Below are 21803 nucleotides of genomic sequence, written 5' to 3'. Positions count from 1 at the left end.
AAAAAAAAAAAAAAAAAAAAAAAAGGAAAGATATTTTTGATGCCCTCACAACCTGGTGAAAAATTAGATGGTAGCAATAGGTGCTAATAATGCTAATTTGTACGGTATTTTACAATGAATAGGTAACTGAGCATATCTCAACTCTCACAGAGATCCTCTGAAGCTAGGCTCAATACTTATCCCCATCTTGTGGAAGCTGAGAGAAGCTCACAACCCCACCCAAGTTCTCACAGCTTGTAAGTTGCAGGGATTTGGCCCAAGAGGCCTTGTGACTCCAGATTATGCAGTCTGTGCTCTAAACAAGCAATGAATCTGCCTGGGATAAGTGCAATGTAGTCATTTATAGGCCTATAAACTGACTTAAGAATAGCCCTGCTCAGGTATGGGGGAAAGGAAGGTTTGTTTTTTTTAAGTTGACGAGTCCTTGTATAATTTTTACTTACAGGCTCACTGTGTGTGCAGTAAGCACTTTGTAAAACATCTTTATAACTGTTAGTTTTTATTCAAAATACCTATCATAAGCCTCTGAACATGTAAATTTATCTCAAACATCATTAGATTATATGTGGGTGACCTATTTTTATAAAATGAGTGTAATAGCCTCTGCCATAACTGAGTCCCTTAATTTATGACAAGAGGCAATGTTAGCTGGCGGGAAAAGTTCAAGTTCTAAGATCAGAGGCCCACTGGGGCTCTATTGGGCAAAATAATTTTTTTAAGCATCTCTAGACATGACTTGGTGATTTAGGCAAGTTACTCAACTTCTCTGTGCCTCAGTTTACTCATCTTTAGAAGAGAAATTTTAACAGTATATTTAATTCAGAAGACTATTGTTAAAAGTAAATATGTTAATACATATAAATAGATGAGAAGGATTCCTGTTACTTGGTAGCCACTGTGTGTATTGGCTATTATCATTGTGACCACCATCACCACCATCACCATCATTGCATCACTATCACCATCACCACCACACCATCACTATCACCACCATCACTATCATCACCATTACTACTACCACCACAATCACCATCATCATTGCTACAACCATCATCACCATCAGCACCACCACCATCACCATCATTACCATCACCATCACCACCACTACCATCGCTACCATCGTCATCACCATCGCCATCATCATCACTATTGCTACCACCATCAACATTACCATCATCGTCATCACCACCATCACCATCATCACCATCATGACAATCATTACTACCACCATTATCACCATCATCATCATTGCCACAACCATCATCAGAATCATCACCACCACCATCACCATCATCACCATCATGACCATCACTACCACCACCACCATCACTACCTTACCACCACCATCATCACCGTCACCATCACCATCATCACCATCACTACCACCACCACCATCACTACCATCATCATCACCATTGCCATCATCATCACTATTGCTACCACTGTCAGCATTACCATCATCATCACCACCATCATGACCATCATTACTACCACCATTATCACCATCATCATCAGTGCCACAGCCATCATCACAATCATCACCACCACATTACCATCATCACCATCATGACCATCACTACCACCACCACCATCACCATTACTACTATCACCACTACCATCATTATCATCACCATCATGACCATCACTACCACCACCACCATCACCATTACTACCATCACCACTACCATCATTATCATCACCATCATGACCATCACTACCACCACCACCACCGTTATCACCATCACCATCATTATCACTGTCAATACCATCACCTCCACCAACACCATCAGCTGTGTTCTGTCCTCTGAAATGCACCTCCAGTCATACTTTAGGGATTAAATTATAAAGTACATGGGAAAGCTTTGGCAATTTGTGCAAAGTGCTGGGAAAGATGCTGTGGCTACAGCGCTATTTAACGTCCAGGGCAAAGCAGAGCCAAGAGAGGCACTGTAACCAGAGTGCGGCTCCCTCAGGAAGACACCTCTCTAACTGCTGCTATGCTTCTTCTACAGGCATCGCCCTCAGTGTGCTCCCCATGTACCTCAGTGAGATCTCACCCAAGGAGATCCGTGGCTCTCTGGGGCAGGTAACCGCCATCTTTATCTGCATTGGCGTGTTCACTGGGCGCTGCTGGGCCTGCCCGAGCTGCTGGGAAAGGTGAGTGTGGCTCCCTGGTCAACCGCATCTGCCCTCATCTCATGTTACCACTGCAGGAAGGAGCCTTTTCTCCAAAAGCTGGTCCCTGTATATTGCAATTCCTGGTGTTCAAGCCTCTTACTTATTATTGGAGAAAAGTTGTGGAGTTCCTTTAATTTTTTTTAAGGACATAAAGAATACATAACAAATTGAAACCTTATAGAATGTTTAAGTTCACCCACCCAATAATTATCATTAATAGCTCAATTTGTGTTTGTTTAGGCATCTTCTGTGCTTTAAAAACCTATATAAACATACATAGTTTATTGTGTTTTTGATGGAATTATGCCATATGCATTGATCTACAACCTCGTGTTTTCATTTAGTATATTTTGGGCATGTTTTTGAGATGTTAACTTAGCTCTACCTCATTGTTGAGTCTCTTTTTTCCTGAATAAATAATTAGAGTCTTCTGGTTTTGGCTTACTGTTTTGGGAGAAGGTGGGCCTGAATTTGAATCCCAGTTCAATGATTTACTTGCTGTGTGGCCTTGGCAGGGAGAAAAGAAACACTTCATTCAGGTTGAATGGGGTGGGGTAAAATCAAGGAAGGCTTTTCAGAAGAGGTGGCCTCTAAATGGACTCCTGAAGGGTAAGCAGGAGTTAGGCAGGTGATGATGGGGATTGGGAGAGAGGATATACCAGAGAAAGGAAATCAGTAAAGAAAAGGCTCAAGATGGGGCGCAGCCCTGGGAGAGAACTCAGACAGCTTTGGGGCTGAGGAGAGAACAAGCATGGGAAGGGTGAGAGATGAAGGTCTGTTCACTGAGCCACCACAGACTTCGCCCTGGGGGAATAGGAAGCCCTGGGCGGCACTGGAGCTGGAGGGTGACATGGCCCGATCAGTGTTAGAAGGTGGCTCTGGGGTGGAGGCGGTGGGTGTAGACTGGAGTGGGAAGGGTGGGGAGGAGAGAGGCAGAGGGCTGCTGCTATTGGTACACGTAGTAAGGGAAGGATGCGGCTGCGACTGAGGTGGTGGACATGGGGATAAAGAGGAATGGGTGTGTTCAAGACCATGGTGGAAGCAGAGGCCACTGGACTTGCTAGGATTCCTCCCAAGGGATGCCTCATAGGGATGCAGGGGCGCTCCCTTCCCACTCACACAGGCAAGGCAAGAGGGCGGGCAGAGATTAAGCCACTAATGATGGTCGAATGCCCACTGCATGCCAGACTGTTCGAGGTATGAACAGTGCACAACAGACAAACAGCTCCCTGTGGAGCTGAATTCTGGCAGCAGGGGGCAAACATAATGAATTCTCAAGTCCTAGAGCAGTTATGTAAAAGTCTCGTTTGTTATGCTGCTCAAATCCTAACAGCTACTTTGTGAGTAGCTCAGATTTGCAGCCTTGGATGCAAGCAGAGAGAGGTAAGGGACAGAGCTCTCGTGAACAAGGACGTATTGGTGCTGAAACCAGAACCTGGGTCTGTGTACTTTCAAAGCCACATATGGGGTGTGTCCCATACAGCCAAGGATGGATCACACTGGTGTTTCTGGGAATGTGGGAGCTCTGGAGAGAAGGGGCTAGTTCTGCCCACGGGGTCCTTTCTGTCCCAGCTGCTGAGCCTCACTGACTCTAGGGCCAGCTCCTTTCGCATTCAGTGGAAGGTTTTATAAGTGGAGGAATCATTGCATTACATTTTTCAAACAAATTTTCAATGTTTTGAACATTTTTTATTGTAGTAAAATCCACATAAAATTTACCATTTTGACCATTCTTAAGTGTACTTTTCTGTGGTATTAAAAGTGACTTTTTATATTTCAGCCAGTCGAGGTCACCTCAGAGGCATCTGCTTCTGATCTTTTATTATGACCATTCTGGGTTATTATGGCTATAACTTTAGTTTCTTCTTTTGTAAAAACAGAAACAACTCACATTTTACATCTGCGGTTGTCATATGCGTGACGATTTCTATAATTAATTGCATGTGTTAGAAACAGTCTCTCTACCTAAGTGAGGTTCCAAACTAAAGAGACTCTTTTGCTTTTTGTTTTTAAAGATATTTTAAAATTCTCAAAATAACCACCTCGTGTTGACAATTAAAAACAAGATAACAGCCTCAGCTCCCTAAACAAAAATACATTTAAAAGTTAATGAAGAGTGCTATTGTCCTTTAGGAGTAAAAAAGCAAATAAATATTTGCCTCAGTAGAGCTAAGCTTTTCTCTTTGGGGATCATTTCCAAATTCCTCTTTGTTTATAAATCAATATCAAGTTCTTTCCGCTGCTTGAGTCCTTAAGGTCTTTCTTCAACCTCTGTCTTCATCCTTTATTTATTCATTCACCACATTTGTTAAACATTGAGTTGATGCTGGAGCTGCAGCTTTGAGCATGTCAGGCACAGCCCACATCTTAATGTTGCTCAGACTGCAAGGACTGTGTGACCTTGGGCAGGTCAACTCACCTCTCTAACCAGTGTCGTCTTCAGTAGGAGGCATGGTTGCAAGTCCCAAATTCCCAAGCCCCACTGAAGCTTGACTTCCTCTGGGAAAACATCACTGGCAAATAGTGACTGTTCAGCATATCCCAGGACACCGTGCACCTGTGCCTCTCCCACACTGATTTCCGTTTGCTTTCGCATCTTGTCCTGCCAGTTGATGGCATCTTACTTGTATGCACAATAACCCAGAGGCGTCAAGTTTATCTAGTCATTCAACAAATGTTTAGAAAGCTCCTCTTGTGTGCCAGGTATTGGGTTGGCTGCTGGTGGTAGAATGGTGAGGTCATCAGGCTAGCCCTGCCCTTGGGAGCTCACAGGAGGGTGATTGACCAGTGGCCACAGGTGATAGGAAAATAGGCACTGACCTCTGGTAGGGCATCGGGGGTGGTTTCCCTGCAGCAGTGACATCTAAACTCATGGCTTGAGGACGAGTAGGATTTATCTGGGCGGGACTGTAGGAAGAGAGAGGAAATGGGGGTGGGGCATTCCAGCAGAGGTAAGAGTATGGGGGAAGGCCCTGGCATTTGTTCAGAGGCAGAAAAACTCAGATGACAGGAGCGGGGAGAGGGAGAGGGAGAGAGAGAAGGAGGGGGACGGGGAGAGGGAAAGGGAGAGGCAGAGGCCACTGGCAAGGCAGATCTGTGGGCAGGAGGGCCACACCTATGCTGTAAATGGGCATAGGGAAGGATGGGCAAGGTGAGGGGTTCCCTGGACCTGTGGCTGCTTGGGGGTCAAGGGCAGCCCCTACTGTTTCCATCACAGACACTGGCCTAGAGATGACAGATTTTCTGAGTTTCAAGAGATGTTACAAATCCGGATTTGTCGTATTTCATAATTTGTAAATATTGGAAACTGACCTTTAAAAAACAAAAAACCTCCCTCCTGTGGCCTGGGTCCAGCCTTAGGGCCACCTTTCACATACCTTGATGGGGAGTGTGTACCTGTGAAGGCTTATTTGTACCCCCAAAGCAGTGGGACATCATTGAGGACATGACGAGTGCTTCAAGAAGGCTTTTGGGCTGCAGCATGGAGAAAGGATTGGATCCCAGCCAGGACTGAAGGGGTTGACTGGTCCAGTTATGAAATGGGTCAGAGTAATGGCAGTGTGGATGGAGAGAGGCGGATGAGGTTGAGTGAGGCTAGTGGTGATGGGATGTGGTGTCCCAGAGAAGAGTCAAGAATAACTCCCAGGCATCTGGCACTTCAGCCAGTCAGCATGGTGGTACCAGATGCTAAGACAGGGAGCTGTGAAGGAGGAGGAGCAGCTCTGCAGGGGACAGGGTGACAAGTTCACTGACGTGAACTGTGCATGTCACGTAGCAACTGGAAGGAAGAGCTGATTCGAGAACCTGGGTACCTAGATTCTGAGGCTGGGACACTCTCTCCCAGGGACAACAGGGCTCATGAACATGATGCCAGCCAAGGGGCACAGCTGCCCGCGCCTACCTTCTGGCCTTGAGCCAGCCAAAAGTTGTACCATTGGTCCCTATAGGCTGTCTCTTCCCATCAGATGGGCGTTTCCAGACAGTCTTGGCCCTGGCCAGGAAGATGGGTGAGGAACCCTGTAAATATCCTTTTGTTTTCAAATTTGTGTTCTGGGAATGTGGATCTAGGGCTTCTGGTCTAGGAAAGAACATGAAATGGGAATTTTTTATTCACGTCTCTGGGAATTTGCAGTGTTCCAGCCAAGTGAAATTCACAGTTATTTCACTAAGCGTCAGAATTTCATTTTCACTATTTTAATCGTATTTCTCATTTACCTTCAAAGACTGAGACAACCAAGCTTTGAAAAAAGAGAAAAACTGGGCTTCAATGCAGGCAATTGCTTTGAAACACAGAGGGTGAAGGAGGTTAGCAAGAAGGTAGCTATTTTATTTATTTTATGACTTCAACTTTTATTTTAAATTAAGAGAGTACATGTGCACACTTGTTTCCTGGGTATATTGAGAGATACTCAAGTTTGGGGTATAATTTATCCCATCACACAAGTACTGAACATACTACCCAATAATTTTCCAACTTTTGTCCCCTCTATTCCTCCCCTCCATCTATCCCACTGTCTCCAGTGTCTGGTGTTGCCATCTTTATGTCCATGTGTACCCATTGTTTAATTCCCACTTACTTACAAGTGAGAACATGCAGTGTTTGGTTTTCTGTTCCTGTGTTATTTCACTTTGGATAATGGCCTCCAGCTCCATCCATGTTGCTGCAAACAACATGATTTTGCTTCTTCTCATAGCTGCATAGTATTCTATGATGTATGTGTATCACATTTTCTTTATCAAGTCCACCATCGATGGGCACTTAAGTTGATTTCATGTCTTTGCTATTGCGAATAGTGGTGCCACAAACATACGAGTGCATCACTCTTTTTAGTAGAATAATTTATTTTCTTTTGGATATATACCCAATAGTGGGATTGCTGGGTCAAATGGTAGTTCTGTTGTAAGTTCTTTGAGAAATTTCCATATTGTTTTCCATAGTGACTGAACTAATTTACATTCCCACCAACAGGGCATAAGTGTTTCCTTTTCTTTGCAGCCTCATTAGCATCTGTTGTTTTCTGACTTTTTAATCATAGCCCTGGTATGAGATGGTATCTCATTGTGGTTTGGATTGGCATCTCTCTGATGATTAGTGATGTTGAGCATTTTTTAATATGTTTGTGGGCCACTTGTGTGCCTTCTTTTGAGAAGTGTCTGTTCATGTCCTTTACCCATTTTTTAATGGCGTTATTTGTTTTTTGCTTCTTCGATTGTTTAAATTCCTTATAGATTATGGATTTTAGCCCTTAGTCAGATGATAGTTTACAATTATTTTGTCCCATTCCATAGGTTGTCTGTTGACTCCGTTGATAGTTTCTTGAATTGAAGAGCTCTACAGAAGCTCTTCAGTTTAATTAGATTCCACTTGTCAATTTTTGTTTTTGTTGCAATTTCTTCTGCAATTTTCTTTCCCAAGGTCAATGTCCAGAATGATATTTCCTAGGTTTTCTAGTAGGATTCTTTAAGTTTGAGGTCTTTCATTTAAATCTTTAATCCATCTTGAGTTAATTTTTGTATATGGTAAAAGGTAGGGGTCCAGTTACATTCTTCTGCATACAGCGAACCAACTATCCCAGCACCATTTATTGAATAGGAATTCCTTTCCCCATTGCTTATTTCTGTCAACTTTGCCGAAGATCGGATGGCTGTAGGTGTACGACTTTACTTCTGTCTTCTCCGTTCTGTTTCATTTGTCTATGTGTCTGTTTTTGTACCAGTACCATGCTGTTTTGGTTACTGTAGATTCATAGTATGGTTTGAGGTCAGATAATATGATGCCTCTGGCTTTTTTCTTTTTGCTTAGGATGGCTTTGGCTATTTGGGCTCTTTTTGGTTTTATATGAATTTTAGAATTTTTTTCTAGTTTGGTGGAAAACGATATTGGTAGCTTCATAGAAATAGTGTTGAATCTGTAGATTGCTTTGGGCAGTATCGCTATTTTAATAATATTGATTCTTCTAATCCATGAACATGGAATGTTTTTCCATTTGTGTCATCTGTGATTTCTTTCAGCAATGTTTTGTAGTTCACTTTATACAAATCTTTCACCTCCTTGGTTAGATTATTTCCTTTTTTATTTTTATTTTTTGCAGCTATTATAAATGGGATCACATGCTTGATTTGGCTCTCAGCTTGAACATTATTGGTGTATAGAAATACTACTGATTTTTGTACATTGATTTTGTATCCTGAAACTTTCCTGAAATCCCCTGTCAGTTCCAGGAGACTTTTGGTGGAGCCTTTTCTAGATCATCAGCGAAGAAGAGAGATAGTTTGACTTCTTTTCCTATTTGAATGCCTTTTATTTCTTTGTCTTGCCTGATTGCTCTGGCTAGAACTTTATTGCTATGCTGAATAGGAGCGGTGAGAGTGGGCACCTTGTCTTGTTTCAGTTCTCAAGAGGAATGCTTCCAGCTTTTGCCTGTTCAGTATGATGTTGGCTGTGGGTTTGTCGTAGTTGGCTCTCATTATTTTGAGGTATGTTTGTTTAATGCTTAGTTTCTTGAGAGGTTTTATCATTAAGGCTTGTTGTTATCAAAACCTTTTTCTGCATCTATTGTGGTGAATCACCTATATTGATTTGCGTATGTTGAACTGACCTTGCATCCCAGGAAGGAAGGCTACTTGATCATGGTGAATTAAGTTTTTGATATACTATTGGATTCAGTTTGCCGGTAATTTGTTAAGGATTTTTTCATATGTGTTCATCAGGGATATTGGTCTGTGGTTTTCTGTTTTTATTGTATCTTTGCCAGGTTTTGGTATTTGTGTTATGCTGATTTCATAGAACAAGTTAGAGAGGAGTCCTTCCTCAATTTTTTGGAATAGTTTCAGCAGGATTGGTACCAGCTCTTCCTCATACATCTAATAGAACTTGGCTGTGAATCCATCTTGTCAGGGCTTTTATTGGCTGGTAGGTTTTTTAATTACTCTTTCAATTTCAGATCTTGATACTGGTCTGTTCAGGGTTTCAATTTCTTCCTAATTGAATCTTGGGAAATTGTGTGTTTCCAGGAACTTCTTCATTTGCTCTAGATTTTCTAGTTTGTGTATCTAGAAGTGTTCATAATAGTCTCTGAAGATCTTTTCTATTTCTCTGGAATCAGTTGTAATGTCACCTTTGTCATTTCTGATTGTGCCTATTTGGATCTTCTCTCTTTTTTTCTTTTTTAATCTAGCTACTGGTCTATTAATCTTGTTTATCCTTTCAAATAGCAAACTTTTAGTTTCGTTGATTCTTTGTATGGATTTTGGGTCTCAATTTTGTTCATTTCTGCTCTGATTTTATAGCTGTTTCTTTTCTTTTGCTAACTTTGGAGTTAGTTTTTCTACTTCCTCTAGGAGTGGTGTTAGATTATTAATATGAGATCTTTCTAACTTTTTGAGGTAGGCGTTTAACACTCTAAACATTCTCCTTACCATTGCTTTTGCTGCATCTCAGAGATTTTGGTATGCTTTCACTTATTTCAAATAATTTTTTGATCTCTGCTTTAATTTCATTGTTTACCCAAAAGTCATTCAGGAGCAGGTCGTTTTATTTCCATGTAATTGTGTGGTTTTGAGAGATCTTCTTTGCGTTGATTTCTAATTTTAGTCCACTGTGGTCTGAGAGTATGGCTGGTATGAGTTTAATTCTTTTAAATCTATTGAGGCTTGCTTTATGGCTGAGCCTGTGGTAGATGAAGGTGGCTTTTAGAATAGGCTGCCAGAAGGCAAGAAAGGGAAATAAATGTAGGAATTAATGCTGGTTCCATGAATTTAATCAAAGATACATCATAAAACAACTGTCGTGATTGAACATTTATGTGACTCCAAATGATATATATTTTTAAAACAAATCAATTAGCTATTTCTCTTGCAAAGATAAAGAAGAAATAGGCTTAGATGAAAACCGTAGGCAAAAGTATGAGAAGAGAGATTAGGAATGATGTGAGGCTATAAAGGAATGATTTTATATGCTCAGAAGAACATTTATTTCAGATAAAATGATTAACTTTGAGCTCCCACTTTTCTTTCCCCTCAAGGAAAGAAATGTTCTAATGGTTGCAAATTTTTTCAATCTAAATAACAAGCAAAGAGGGAGACTTTCTGAAAGAAAATGATGTTTATTCAGGAATAGGCATTGCAATTGGCATAGGTGTGCCATAGTAAACCATGTGCATATTCACGAGGTAAAAGAAGACAAAGGTTTTTAAAGAAAAAATGAGAAGAATTACATAATTGTTTTTGAGATAGTTATCTTTGAATAGATGTATCAATAACAAGGGTGCCATCAGTCCAAGGCTGGACAGTCAGTTGCTAGGCAGGTGTTCTTGCAGCAGTATTTTCTTATGTAAGGTTGTAGTGGCCTTTGTGCAAGGTTTTTGCAGAGTCTTTTGTGATAGTTTTTGTCAGCAGGCATTTGTATATGAGAATCTTCCTTTCATGACCTTCCCTAGCTTCATTTCTCAGGGGTTTGCTTCTGTTTTTGCTTTTTAACACAGGTGACTTTATTTTTATTCTGACAACTTTCACATTTCCTTTTTTTGATCAAGATTTTTAAAAATATCACTGGTTAACCACTTTGTAGTTAGATTTTTTTTTTTTTTTTTTTCTGAGACAGAGTTTTGCTCTTGTTGCCCAGGCTGGAGTACAATGGCGTGATCTCCGACTCACCACAACCTCCGCCTCCTGGGTCCAAGCAATTCTTCTGCCTCAGCCTCTTGAGCAGCTGGGATTACAGGCATGTGCCACCACACCCAGCTAATTTTGTAGTTTTAGTAGAGATGAGGTTTCTCCATGTTGGTCAGGGTGGTCTCGAACTCCCAACCTCAGGTGATCCGCCTGCCTCGGCCTCCCAAAGTGCTGGGATTATAGGTGCGAGCCACTGTGCCCGGCTGTAGTGAGGTTTTGATTATCCCTAGGCGAGACAGCTGGGATGGACCTGTCTCACGTTGTTGGTTGGTCTCACATTGCAGGGCGTAATTGGAGTTAGTGTCTAAACTCTTTTAGCTACATTTGAGTAACAACAGCGTTTGGAGGGAGTGGTTCTCAGGCTACATCTCCCTAAAATCAAGTGTTAAGTTTAAGTTTCTGTCTATTCTGTAGGCATTTACTATTATCTCAAAGTGTTGGGCCAGCATTATTCTGTGAAGAGTTGTTCTGTAGAAATTAACAAGTAACAGGTACAGGGTTTAAAAGAAAAATACAAAGTAAAATTAATAGTAACATGATAATCTCAGCTTATATAGTAGTTGTGATCCATGAACTTAGGTTTAAAGGCAGCCAGTTAAATAAATTTAATAAATTTAATTAATTAAATGACCATGAGGAATTAGGTGAAACTTGTTATAACCTGCAGGTTTTTGTTTTGCTTTTTTTTTTTTTTTTTTAAATTTTGTGTATTTGAGTCTTAACTCTTCTAGGGGAATTTATCGAAGTATAGCATGCAGTATTAGCAACAACATAGACCCTTTTTGTTTGTTTAACGCAGCTAGCTGGGTTCCAGGAACCCTGCACTGAGAACTCAAAACTGCTGCAAGCTATAAACTTTCCCCATCCAGACAGAAACTGTGGCTTTCAGGCCATGCCCCTCCTGGCCCACCCCAAAGCAGCGGTGTCCAGCTTCTGCACCTGTGACTGCAGTACCCCCACTTGCCTCCTAGTTCTGGCCAAGGGAGTTCATCCCCACTTAAGATTCTGTCGTGAATCACAGTTGAGACCTTCTCTCAACCTGTGACTGTGGCCTGAGTTAGCTGGCTGACTTCTGCCAGGCTCCCTGTGAAGTAGAATTAGGAATGGCTTCCCACCATCCCCATTGAAGTCTAGGAGTGCACACAAAGCGTGTTCAATGCTGCTCCTTCTCAACACTCCCCACCACTCAGCTCCAGTGCTGGGTGGGGCCAAGGCCTTCCCCCCTGGCCTGTATTATCAGGTTCCCTAGTGGGAGTGTGTGTCACAGAGGCAGTCTCTCCTGCTGTCACACTCTGGGGACTCACAGTTTTCCACCTGGCTTGCGGTGTAGGCTGCTGCCCCCACTTCCTTCAAAGAGTCTGTGGTTTCTTTCAGTTTTCTGGTTAAATGCCTGTGGTGTTTCTTGGGAAAAAAATTATAACACGAGTCTCTACACACTATTTTGTCTTTCCAAGTATGAGAGGTGATATGGTTTGGCTTCGTCTCTGCCCAGATCTCATCTTGAATTGTAGCTCCCATAATTCCCATGTGTTGTGGGCGGGACCCAGTGGCAAATAATTGAATCATGGGGGCAGGATTTTCCCATACTGTTCTCATGATAGTGAATAAGTCTCATGAGATCTGATGGTTTTACAAAGGAGAGTTCCCCTGCACATGCTCTCTCTTGCCTGCCGCCATGTAAGACATGGCTTCATCTTCTGCCATGATTGTGAAGCCTCCCAGCCATGGGGAACTGTGAGTCTATTAAACCTCTTTTTTGTAAACTACCCAGTCTCAGGTATGTCTTTATCAGCAGCATGAAAATGGACTAATATAAGAGGCATACTAACAATGCCTCTAATCTGCCATCTTGGGGGATAAAAAAAAAACCACATTGATCTTAAAGTTATTTGAAACTTGTATGTAAGAGTACTTGTCAAAGTCTTTGTAATGAATCTAATTGCAGATACCTTTAGAGAAAAATTTAAAATAACTGTAAATGACAAAAATTTAAAACAACCATAGTTGAAAATAGGATGGAAGTTCCCCATTACCAGAAATTTACAAGGAAATTTAGTTATTTTGTGGCATACAATATAATAACCAAAATTATGACTGATAACACATAGAAGATTTTATGAGTTTTATTACCATTTTAGAATATTTATACCAATAACATATCCAAAAATGTAACTGAAAGAAGATCTAGTATCACTTAGCATTTGCTATTTCCCATATAATTTACCAAATAAGCCCAATTATTTAATATCTCTACAAGATGAGAGAGAAGTCCTTTGAGTCTTTCTAAGGGCCTGATTGGAAAATCTCTAAGTTAACTTTATATCAAAAAGATTTAATTTAGCATTTTGATGCTGGGGAAGTCCATTAAAGATGCCAAAAGGTTTAAAATACCTGATCAAAACAGGATCACGGGGCACTATGTGATAGTCATTTATTTAATTAGAGTGATAATTATAGATCGTAAAAGCAATACAGAAAGTTATATAGATATTAAAAAAACTTCAACCCTTAAAGTCTCCATTTTTTAAAGTAATAAAAAAAATTAGTAAAGGCAACACAGGAAATTATCTTGATAAAATAGAAAACATTTGTTTCTTAGGCCAGCTACTAAAAAGGCAAAGAAAAACCTCCTTCTGTGTGATTGGTTCGCCTCATGGGAAGCCTGTTCAGATAACCTGATGAAAAAGTATTTGTATTAATTCAGAATGTGTATCAAAGGCTGTGACTCTACACTGTGGAACATAAACAAGAAAAGTATTACCTTGAGCAGGGGGATATATGGCTCTTAATAAAAGCATGGGAAATTCCCTGGTTACATGGAACAGTTTAGACACATTAAGAAAAGCTAAGTACAGAATCAGGTTATACTGGAAAAAAAAACATTGCTTTTCTAGGTCTTTGAGACAAACATTTTTAGTGTCAGGCCTCAATAGCTGTTAGAACCAGAGGAAAAAGTTATAGGAGCTAACGAAGAAGTTGAAGGAGAAAGTTAACATTCCAGCCAAGCGAAAAGATGTACCTTCTCAAGGGAAGAAAGTGAAAGAGCGGAAGGCAATGTAGTATGAACTGCACATCCTATGCTGTGAGACGCGTTAAAAGTTGAGCTTCTGAGATAGGACTCTGAGAAGCTTCTAGAGGAAAACTCTACCTTGAGAGATGAAGATACCATTTTTAAGAAGAAGATAGCATTTTAAACTAAAAACTAGTTAAATTAAATGGAGACTATAAAACAAACAAAAAAGTTACAGTTTAGAAAGTGGCTGGAAATTTTTAGAATTAAAAATCAAAACTTCTTGTAAATTTTACTAAAAGCAGATCATTACTTCAAGAAAACTTTGTTGCTTTAACATAAGGTACCAAATTTTTAGTTTTGTATTGGTGTATTTTTAATATCAAAACTCAAACCTTAGAAAGGCTTATAAATAATTCCCTTTAAAATATAGTCAACTTGATCACATACAAAATATCTTTTGTAAATTTATCCTTTTCAGACCTTTTACAACTTACACAGACTTTCATGACTTTCATGACATGCTTACAACTTTTGTTTTGTTCTATACTTTCTTATTTTTAAATAACCAGTCACTTTATTTTACGAAAAAACATTTATCAGGCAAGGTTTTTAAATATAAAGTTATTTTCTTTTCTTAAATCTTTCTTACCAAAAATATATCTTTATACCCATAGCTTTCTTTATATCTCTTTCTCCTATTTACTGGATTCTTTTTGTTTATATTTTCTTTCTAAATCCGTATTTTGACACAACTTTTAATAACCTTTTAATTTAAACAAAATTATTTTTAAATGAAGTAAATATTTTGTCTTATACTTTTTTTAATTAAAAACAGTTCTTACTTTTTTGGTACATTTTATGTACAGAATTATATGTAGATATCAGGATGTTTAACTCTTATTAATATTAATTTTTAGTGAAAATCTAGAAAGAAATTTTAAACTATCACATACAAATATTTTATAGATGAAACCATTTTTTAGTTTTATAAACATGTTTTATCATAACATAATTTTAATGTATATTAATAGGCCCAATGATTTTTAGTCTTTTATAAAATTTAAGAAGCACATAATTTGGTTCATTCATTTATAACTTTTTGTATTCTGATTATTTTGCAACCTGATATTGTGAACAAGTCATTAAAATTATGTGCTGTGATAATTTTACTAATTTATAATGATAATAATGAATTTTAAAAAACAATGTCAATTGTATTCAAACTAATGTATTCATTTAATACAATTTCAATCAAAAGTTCAATGACATTTTTGTTTGTGATGGAAAATGAGGAAAGAGTTCTAAAGTTCCACAAGAGAATAAACAAGTGAATGTTTCTGACATCGTTTTGAAAATGGACACTGGTGAGTACATTAAACATGTAATAAAGTGATAACAATTAAAACAATGCAGCATGGGCACAAGAATGGAAAGATCAAAGGCCCTAAGGGATGGCCAGAAGCAGAAATTAATTTCTATGTGTGATTTTAATGTGTGCAAAAGGAAACCTCAAAAATCAACAGAGGAGAAAGATTGTTTGATTTAATGAATAGCTTAGGAAAAAATGGGAAAAGGGTAGGAAAAAAGACCAAAGCAATGCTTTCATTACACCATAGTTTAATAATTGTACTAGTTTCTATTTATGAGTTATAATTTGTTTCATTTTTCTTTTATTTGCTGGACATTTGGATTGTTTCCAGCGTTTGTTTGTTTATTTAGCGACACAGTCTCACTCCATTGCAAAGGCTGGAGTGTAGTGGCGTGACCTTGGCTCACTGCTACCTCCGCCTCCCAGGTTCTAGCAATTCTCCTGCCTCAGCCTCTTGAGTAGCTGGGACTACAAGCGTGCGCCACCACGCCTGGCTAATTTTTGTATTTTTAGTAGAGACAGAGTTTCACCATGTTGGCCAGGCTGGTCTCGAACTCTTGACCTCAGGTGATCCACCTCAGCTGAGTTGATAATCAAAGTGCTGGGATTACAGGTGTGAGCCACTGCACCCAGCCTCCAGTGTGTTTATTACTGAAAAATGTGATTTGTAAACTTGAGATGAATAATCTTCTATGTTAATCATTATTCAAATCTGTAATTATTCATGTAGTTTAGTGTTTCAAGAAATAGAAATAACAGGTTAAAGAGTATAAATTTATTTAAGGCTTTTGTACATATGAGCAATTTTTTTTCAGATAATCTGCTTCAGTTTCCATTCCCACTGGCAGTGCACAAGGGCATTGGTCTCACTCTGCCCCTGTCATCCACAAGCATTTAAACAAGTCTTTGGTATTTGATAGGCAAAAATAATGGATGAGAATTTCTTATAGGTATATTGGTTTCCTGTTGATGCTGTAACAAATAACCACAGCAGAGACAGAAATGTAATTTCTCACATTTCATTAGTTGATAATCAAAGTATTAAAAGATCTCACTAGTAAAACCATCTTACCCTGGAGTCTTTTGGGGAAAAAAATGCTTTGAATATCTTTTATTTACTTTCTGAAAAATCTATTTTTATTTTCTTTTGAGTCGATGTTATTAATTTCTGTCTTTTCAATAAAGACACTTATTTCATGGAAACTTTCAAATTTGTTAGCATACAACTATATAAATTTACACCATTTAAAAACTCAAATGATTTTAAGAATCAAATGTAAAAACAGGTACCATAAACAACACACAAATGAATGCAGATTAATTATTTAGAACAATGATTTCAATTGGGGTTTTGGGATTTTGTAGATGGGATTTTGTTATCGTCATTCATTGCCAGTTTTGTTTGATTGCATAAAGAAAGGTAATCCATAAGTTTCTTCTTTGGGGAACATATGATAGTTTGTTCTGTGGTCGGTTTGTGATTACCTTTTGTTAATATTACCTTGTGTTAATGTTTGCTTGAGGATGGCCACTCTTTCATAGCAGTTACCATTTTACAATGGTAAAAAACAGATCCAAAATTACAAAATGATTTTTATTATATCACAATAATTACGGTTAATCCATAAAATACAGAAAAATTTCCCATGAGATTAAAAAAGGGTAGTGATGTGTGATTCTATCAGAGAGAAATGAGCTTCAAAGGGAAAGGCCCAAAACAGTCTCTGCAGGGCTGTGTAGTGGGCACCTGGGCCCTCGTGCCCGACTGCCTGGGTCTGCATCCCAGCTCCCCACACCTCTCACACACATACTTGCTGTGGGACTTTGGGCAAGTTGCTAACCTTTCTGAGTCTAATTTCTTACCTATACTATAGCATTAACAATGGTACCTCCTTCGTGGGGATTTTGTAAGGCTTAAGAAACAGAATATATGTTCAGTACTTGGAACAGTGCCTGGAACTGGTGCCAAATTGATGTCAGTCATCACAGCATTTATTTCATGTGGCAGTACTTAGAAAAGATGTTATGAAATTTCTGTTTTGCAGATGAAAAGCTCAGTCTCTGAGTGGGGTGATAATTACTCTGAATGTCTGCAGCAGGCAGTGGGACTTGAGCTACCTGGTTTTGCAGCCCATAATCTCTCTGCGGTAGGACCAACGTCCTGACTTGTTGATGGGGAGGCAAGAGGGCTGTCCCCAAAGCTTAGATTCTGGTATAGGAATTTGAGCAAAACAGTCCTTTTCAGCCTCATATTTTTCTCATCCAGACCCTAAGTGTGTGAAAGCACTTGTTTTCTGTGAACTTTTTGACTTAGAACTCTCCGGACTTCATTCAAGCCCAGGAAGAGAAGAACTTTTGATTTTTATCAAGAATATTACAAGAAATGTACTCATCTATTTCAAAGTGATTTTAAGCCCCAGCCACCCAGCAACATCGTCCTTATCCTCCACTGACCTGTAAATCCTACCTTTTCTCTTTGAAAAGAAGATTCATTTCGGGGCGTGACCCAGGCATTTTCTGTAGCTGGAGAAGATGGGTTGGGTTGGGAGCAGTTGTACGATGCATTTCCTTTGAAGGGAAACAGGAGAAAAGAAGATTAGAGGTTGTCACCTTTGCATTCTTCCTGTTACCTCAGAGTCCCTCGCAGAGATTAATGCCCGAACTCCTTTAAATGACACCCAGAGCTCTCAAAATGTGTTACCAGGACCAGCGGAATTGGCACCAGCTGGGAAGGCACTTGTTAGAAATACAAATTCTCATCCCTGCCCTGGCCAATCCCTATTGAACCAAGATTCTGAAACCTACATGTATAATTTCAAACTCTTTTGTATACCCAGGTGCATCCAAAATTGGCTTTAATAAACATTCAGCAACTCTTTTGTAAGAATTCTCAAATGGCTCCCCCTCGATATTCATTGTTGACGCCCTGATTTCCCTCTGCAGGGTTTAGACCTCCCAGGATGGTGACATGCCAGGTTTGCATGACCTGGCTCCAGGCTCTTTCTCTCCACCCATCCACCCCTCCACCTCACAGAGCAGCTAAGCCCAATGGACAGCACATTGGAATTAACAAGCACATTGGGTGTTTGTTAAATGAGACTTCTCAGCCCCATTCCAGACCTCAAGATCTGAATCTTGAACCAGATGGTTCCCCCAGAATCTTCATTGTTTATCAGACTCCCTGGGTGTGATTCTTGCATACAGAAATGGTAGAGGATCCCGCTATGGCCCCACATCCCATTCCGGGACCCCACAATGGGGGGTCCCACCTCCTAGCCTCTGCCTTTGGCGTTTCTTCCTCCCGACCTCCTTTTTCTACATTCCCTGACTATTGTCATCCTGCAAAACCCAGCAAGCAGGGGCCTCTTGAGAGACCCTCTCTCCTGCCAGCTACTAGAATCAGCTATCCCCATCTCAGCCTCCCACAAACAGTACTCCTCTCTCATAGACTTGCTTTGTTCTACATAGTGGTCAGGTGGTCATCTGCGTGTCCACCTTTACCCAGGACCAAAGTCCAAGTTCTCATCTTTATATCAACATAGAGCCGACCATAGGGTCTGGGGCATTCAGCTGCCCCCTCAATGTGGAGGGAAGCTACACATTTCCCTTGACTTGGAATTATGAAGAAGACCCTGATTAGTGAATTTTTTAATGGTTCTGATATGGCTTGGCTGTATCCCTACCCAAATCTCACCTTGCATTGTAATAATCCCCACGTGTCAAGGGCAGGACCAGGTGGAGATAATTGAATCATGGGGGCGGTTTCCCCTGTACTGTTCTCGTGGTAGTGAATAAGCCTCATGAGATCTGATGGTTTTAGAAATGGGAGTTCTCCTGCACATACTCTCTGGCCTGCCACCATTGCAAGATGTGACTTTGCTCCTTCTTTGCCTTCGGCCATGATTGTGAGATCTCCCCAGCCATGTTAAACTGTGGGAGTCCGTTAAACTTCTTTCCTTTATAAATTACCCAATCTCAGGTATGTCTTTATTAGCAGTGTGAGAACAAACTAATACAACTTTCTTACTTCTGAGAACACAACAGACCTCCTGCTATGCCTACCTGTTATGATGCGTATATGGTCAAGACTCAGGCCACTGAGTATTCAGCGTTCTAAGACTTTGGGTGTCACCTTTTCTGACCTCAAGTTCATTATCAGTAATATGAAGAGGTTTGTAAATGTAAGAGAAAAGTAGCTCCAAAGCTCCCATTTGCTGGAGTGTCTGATGTGATGGCCAGTGGTGATGGTGATGCATGCACTTGAGCCCCTGGGTCAGCTCAGCTGGTGTCTCCATCTGCAAACAAGCAAGGCTGAAAGGAGACAAAGATAAATTTAATAGTTCTTGAAGTCATGTCATCTGGAATTGTAAAGAAAGTCTTTGAAGCTTGTCTCAACTTTGTTGTCCAGTCTTCAAAATAGCCTCAGGGGAAACCATTAGTTCAGCTGCCCTTTGAGTAGGTGCCCTGGAGTGGGAGCTGGGAGAGAGAATTTCCCAAGCCCCACAGAGGTGACCCTGGAGGTGGGTGGCACAGCTACAGAGGAGGACTGGGTCCGTAGCCTTCTGGCTGCTGATCCCAGCCCTGTTGACTTCCCCATGCAGTGGCCATTCTCTCTTGCAAAGAGATCCTGAGCTCCGCTGTTTCTCAGCTGCAGAGCTGGGTGCTGTGAATGTGCTATGTAATGCGTCTTTGCCACCATCTGGGGTGGGGCATGGCTACATTACATATGAGAAGACTGAGGCTCTGGGAGGTTGAGCATCCTGCCAAGACGACCAGCACAATTCCCCGATCTTGGATTTGCCTGACTGTCTTGCACAAGTCTCTCAGCCTCTCTGAACTCCATTTTCCTTCTTTGGAGAATGGGATAATGATCCTTTGTTCAGACAGTTGAGGGAAAGATTAAGTGGGAAGAGGAAGAGGACCAAAATTTGCAAAGTATTTACCTTGTGCCAAGCAGTGGGCTTTACCCATGTCGTCTCGCTTAATCCCCACCTCAACCTAGAGAGTAGGTTATATTATCATCCCCATTTTATAGGTTAGAAGATGGAGACTCACAGTGGGAAGCCTTGCTCAGGGCTCTATGGCCAGTGATCCTGGAGCATGATTTGAACCTGGGTAGGCATTAGAAATGTGCTATGGTATGGGAGAGCTGGCACAGGGCCTAGCACATAATGGTCCAGATGTCTGTTAGCTTCCTCTTTCCTTTCCTCTCTGTGAGGACTGAATATTCAGTTCACCTCTCATGACTTCTCATGGTGTATGCCTACCACCCAGAAGACAGGACTAGATGCTGTTCAGTGAATGCATAAAAGGCCTTCCCCTGTTTCTGGAGGGGTTGCCACATGTCAGGACCTGTGCTACAATCTTCACCAGCACTGTCTCATGTAGTCCCCACATCACAACAATCCCATGGGGCGTGATAACTATTATTATATCCGTTTTGCAGATGAGCAAACCACGTCCCACAGGAGATTGGAGAACTTGCCCAAGGCCACATACTCATAGGAGTCCCCGAGCCAGGGGTCAGCCAGTGGAGCCCAGACCCTTGCTCATAATTACTGTCTGTCTATAACCAAAGCAGCCTGGCCCAGGGCTCACCCCTTACCAAGAGCTGCTAGGTAGGGCAGGCAAGCCCTTGCTCCTGCCCTGGACTACAGGGGCAAGGCTGGGGCAGTCAGGAGCACTGCGTCCAAACTGGGCCTGGGATTGGATGCCCTCTAGTGTCTTCATGAGCCCAAGCCTGCGACTTGAACCAGTTTGTCTATTCCTGATGTATTTATTCAACAAGCATCTATTGAGTGCCTAGGCTCTATCCAGCAGTGAACAAAACAGACCTACAAGGATTAGCCCTGCATTTTAATGGAGGACACAGATCAGAGACAAATAAATATAGAAAGCTTAGTAGTGATGACTCTGGTGAAATAGAACAAGGCAGGAACGGGGAGGGTGACCAGTGAGAGAAGGGCTGAGCCCAGCATGAAACATGGGAGTGACTGGGGCAGATCCCTGGGGAAGGACATCCCCACTCTTCCCCAGTAATGCCTCTGTGGGCAAGATTTGCCTAGCCTGGCTTCTTTCTTCTCCCTTCTGGCCCTGTCTTTCTCCTTTCAAATCTGTATCCCACACATACCCCCTCTCCCTCCCCACTGGATGCCCCTAAATTCAGGTCCTACTCTCCTCCCCTCTAGACCACAGCATCTGTAACGTCTGGCTCTTATATCCATAAAATTTCAATCAATTCATTCAGCCAGTGTTTATGGAGCATCCACAATGCACCAGACACTAGAAATGAGTCAGACAGAGTCCATGCCTACAAAGAACTCACTGCTAGTGGGACGTTTGAGGGAAGATTGTGGTGGCTGTGAGATAAATGTGGCCTGTAGGCCAATAGGGAGCCCAAAGGCAGAAGGGCCCCAGGGGGCTGCCCTAATGCAGTGAGAGAGGGCCATGGAAAGCTTTCTGGAGAAGGTGGCATCCACCTTGGGGTCTGGAGGACAATTAGCCAAATGGAAGGGAAGAAAAACACCATTCCAGGCACAGGGAATAGCCAGTCCAAAAACAAAAAAAGAA

The 21803-nt window shown here is 41.0% G+C and overlaps 1 protein-coding gene across 1 annotated transcript in view; it reads left to right on the top strand.

Annotated features, from left to right (window-relative positions):
- Window positions 1-21803, top strand: part of SLC2A9 (solute carrier family 2 member 9) — a 192563-nt gene that overhangs the window by 45763 nt on the left and 124997 nt on the right. Inside the window, 2 exon segments of the mRNA XM_025386444.1 lie at window positions 2013-2123; window positions 2126-2157. Coding sequence (XP_025242229.1) covers window positions 2013-2123; window positions 2126-2157 — 143 coding nt within the window.

The sequence above is a fragment of the Theropithecus gelada genome, chromosome 5, assembly GCF_003255815.1.
Source record: "Theropithecus gelada isolate Dixy chromosome 5, Tgel_1.0, whole genome shotgun sequence".
Taxonomy (NCBI): Eukaryota; Metazoa; Chordata; class Mammalia; order Primates; family Cercopithecidae; genus Theropithecus; species Theropithecus gelada.
This window is presented reverse-complemented; position numbering and strand designations above follow the sequence as displayed.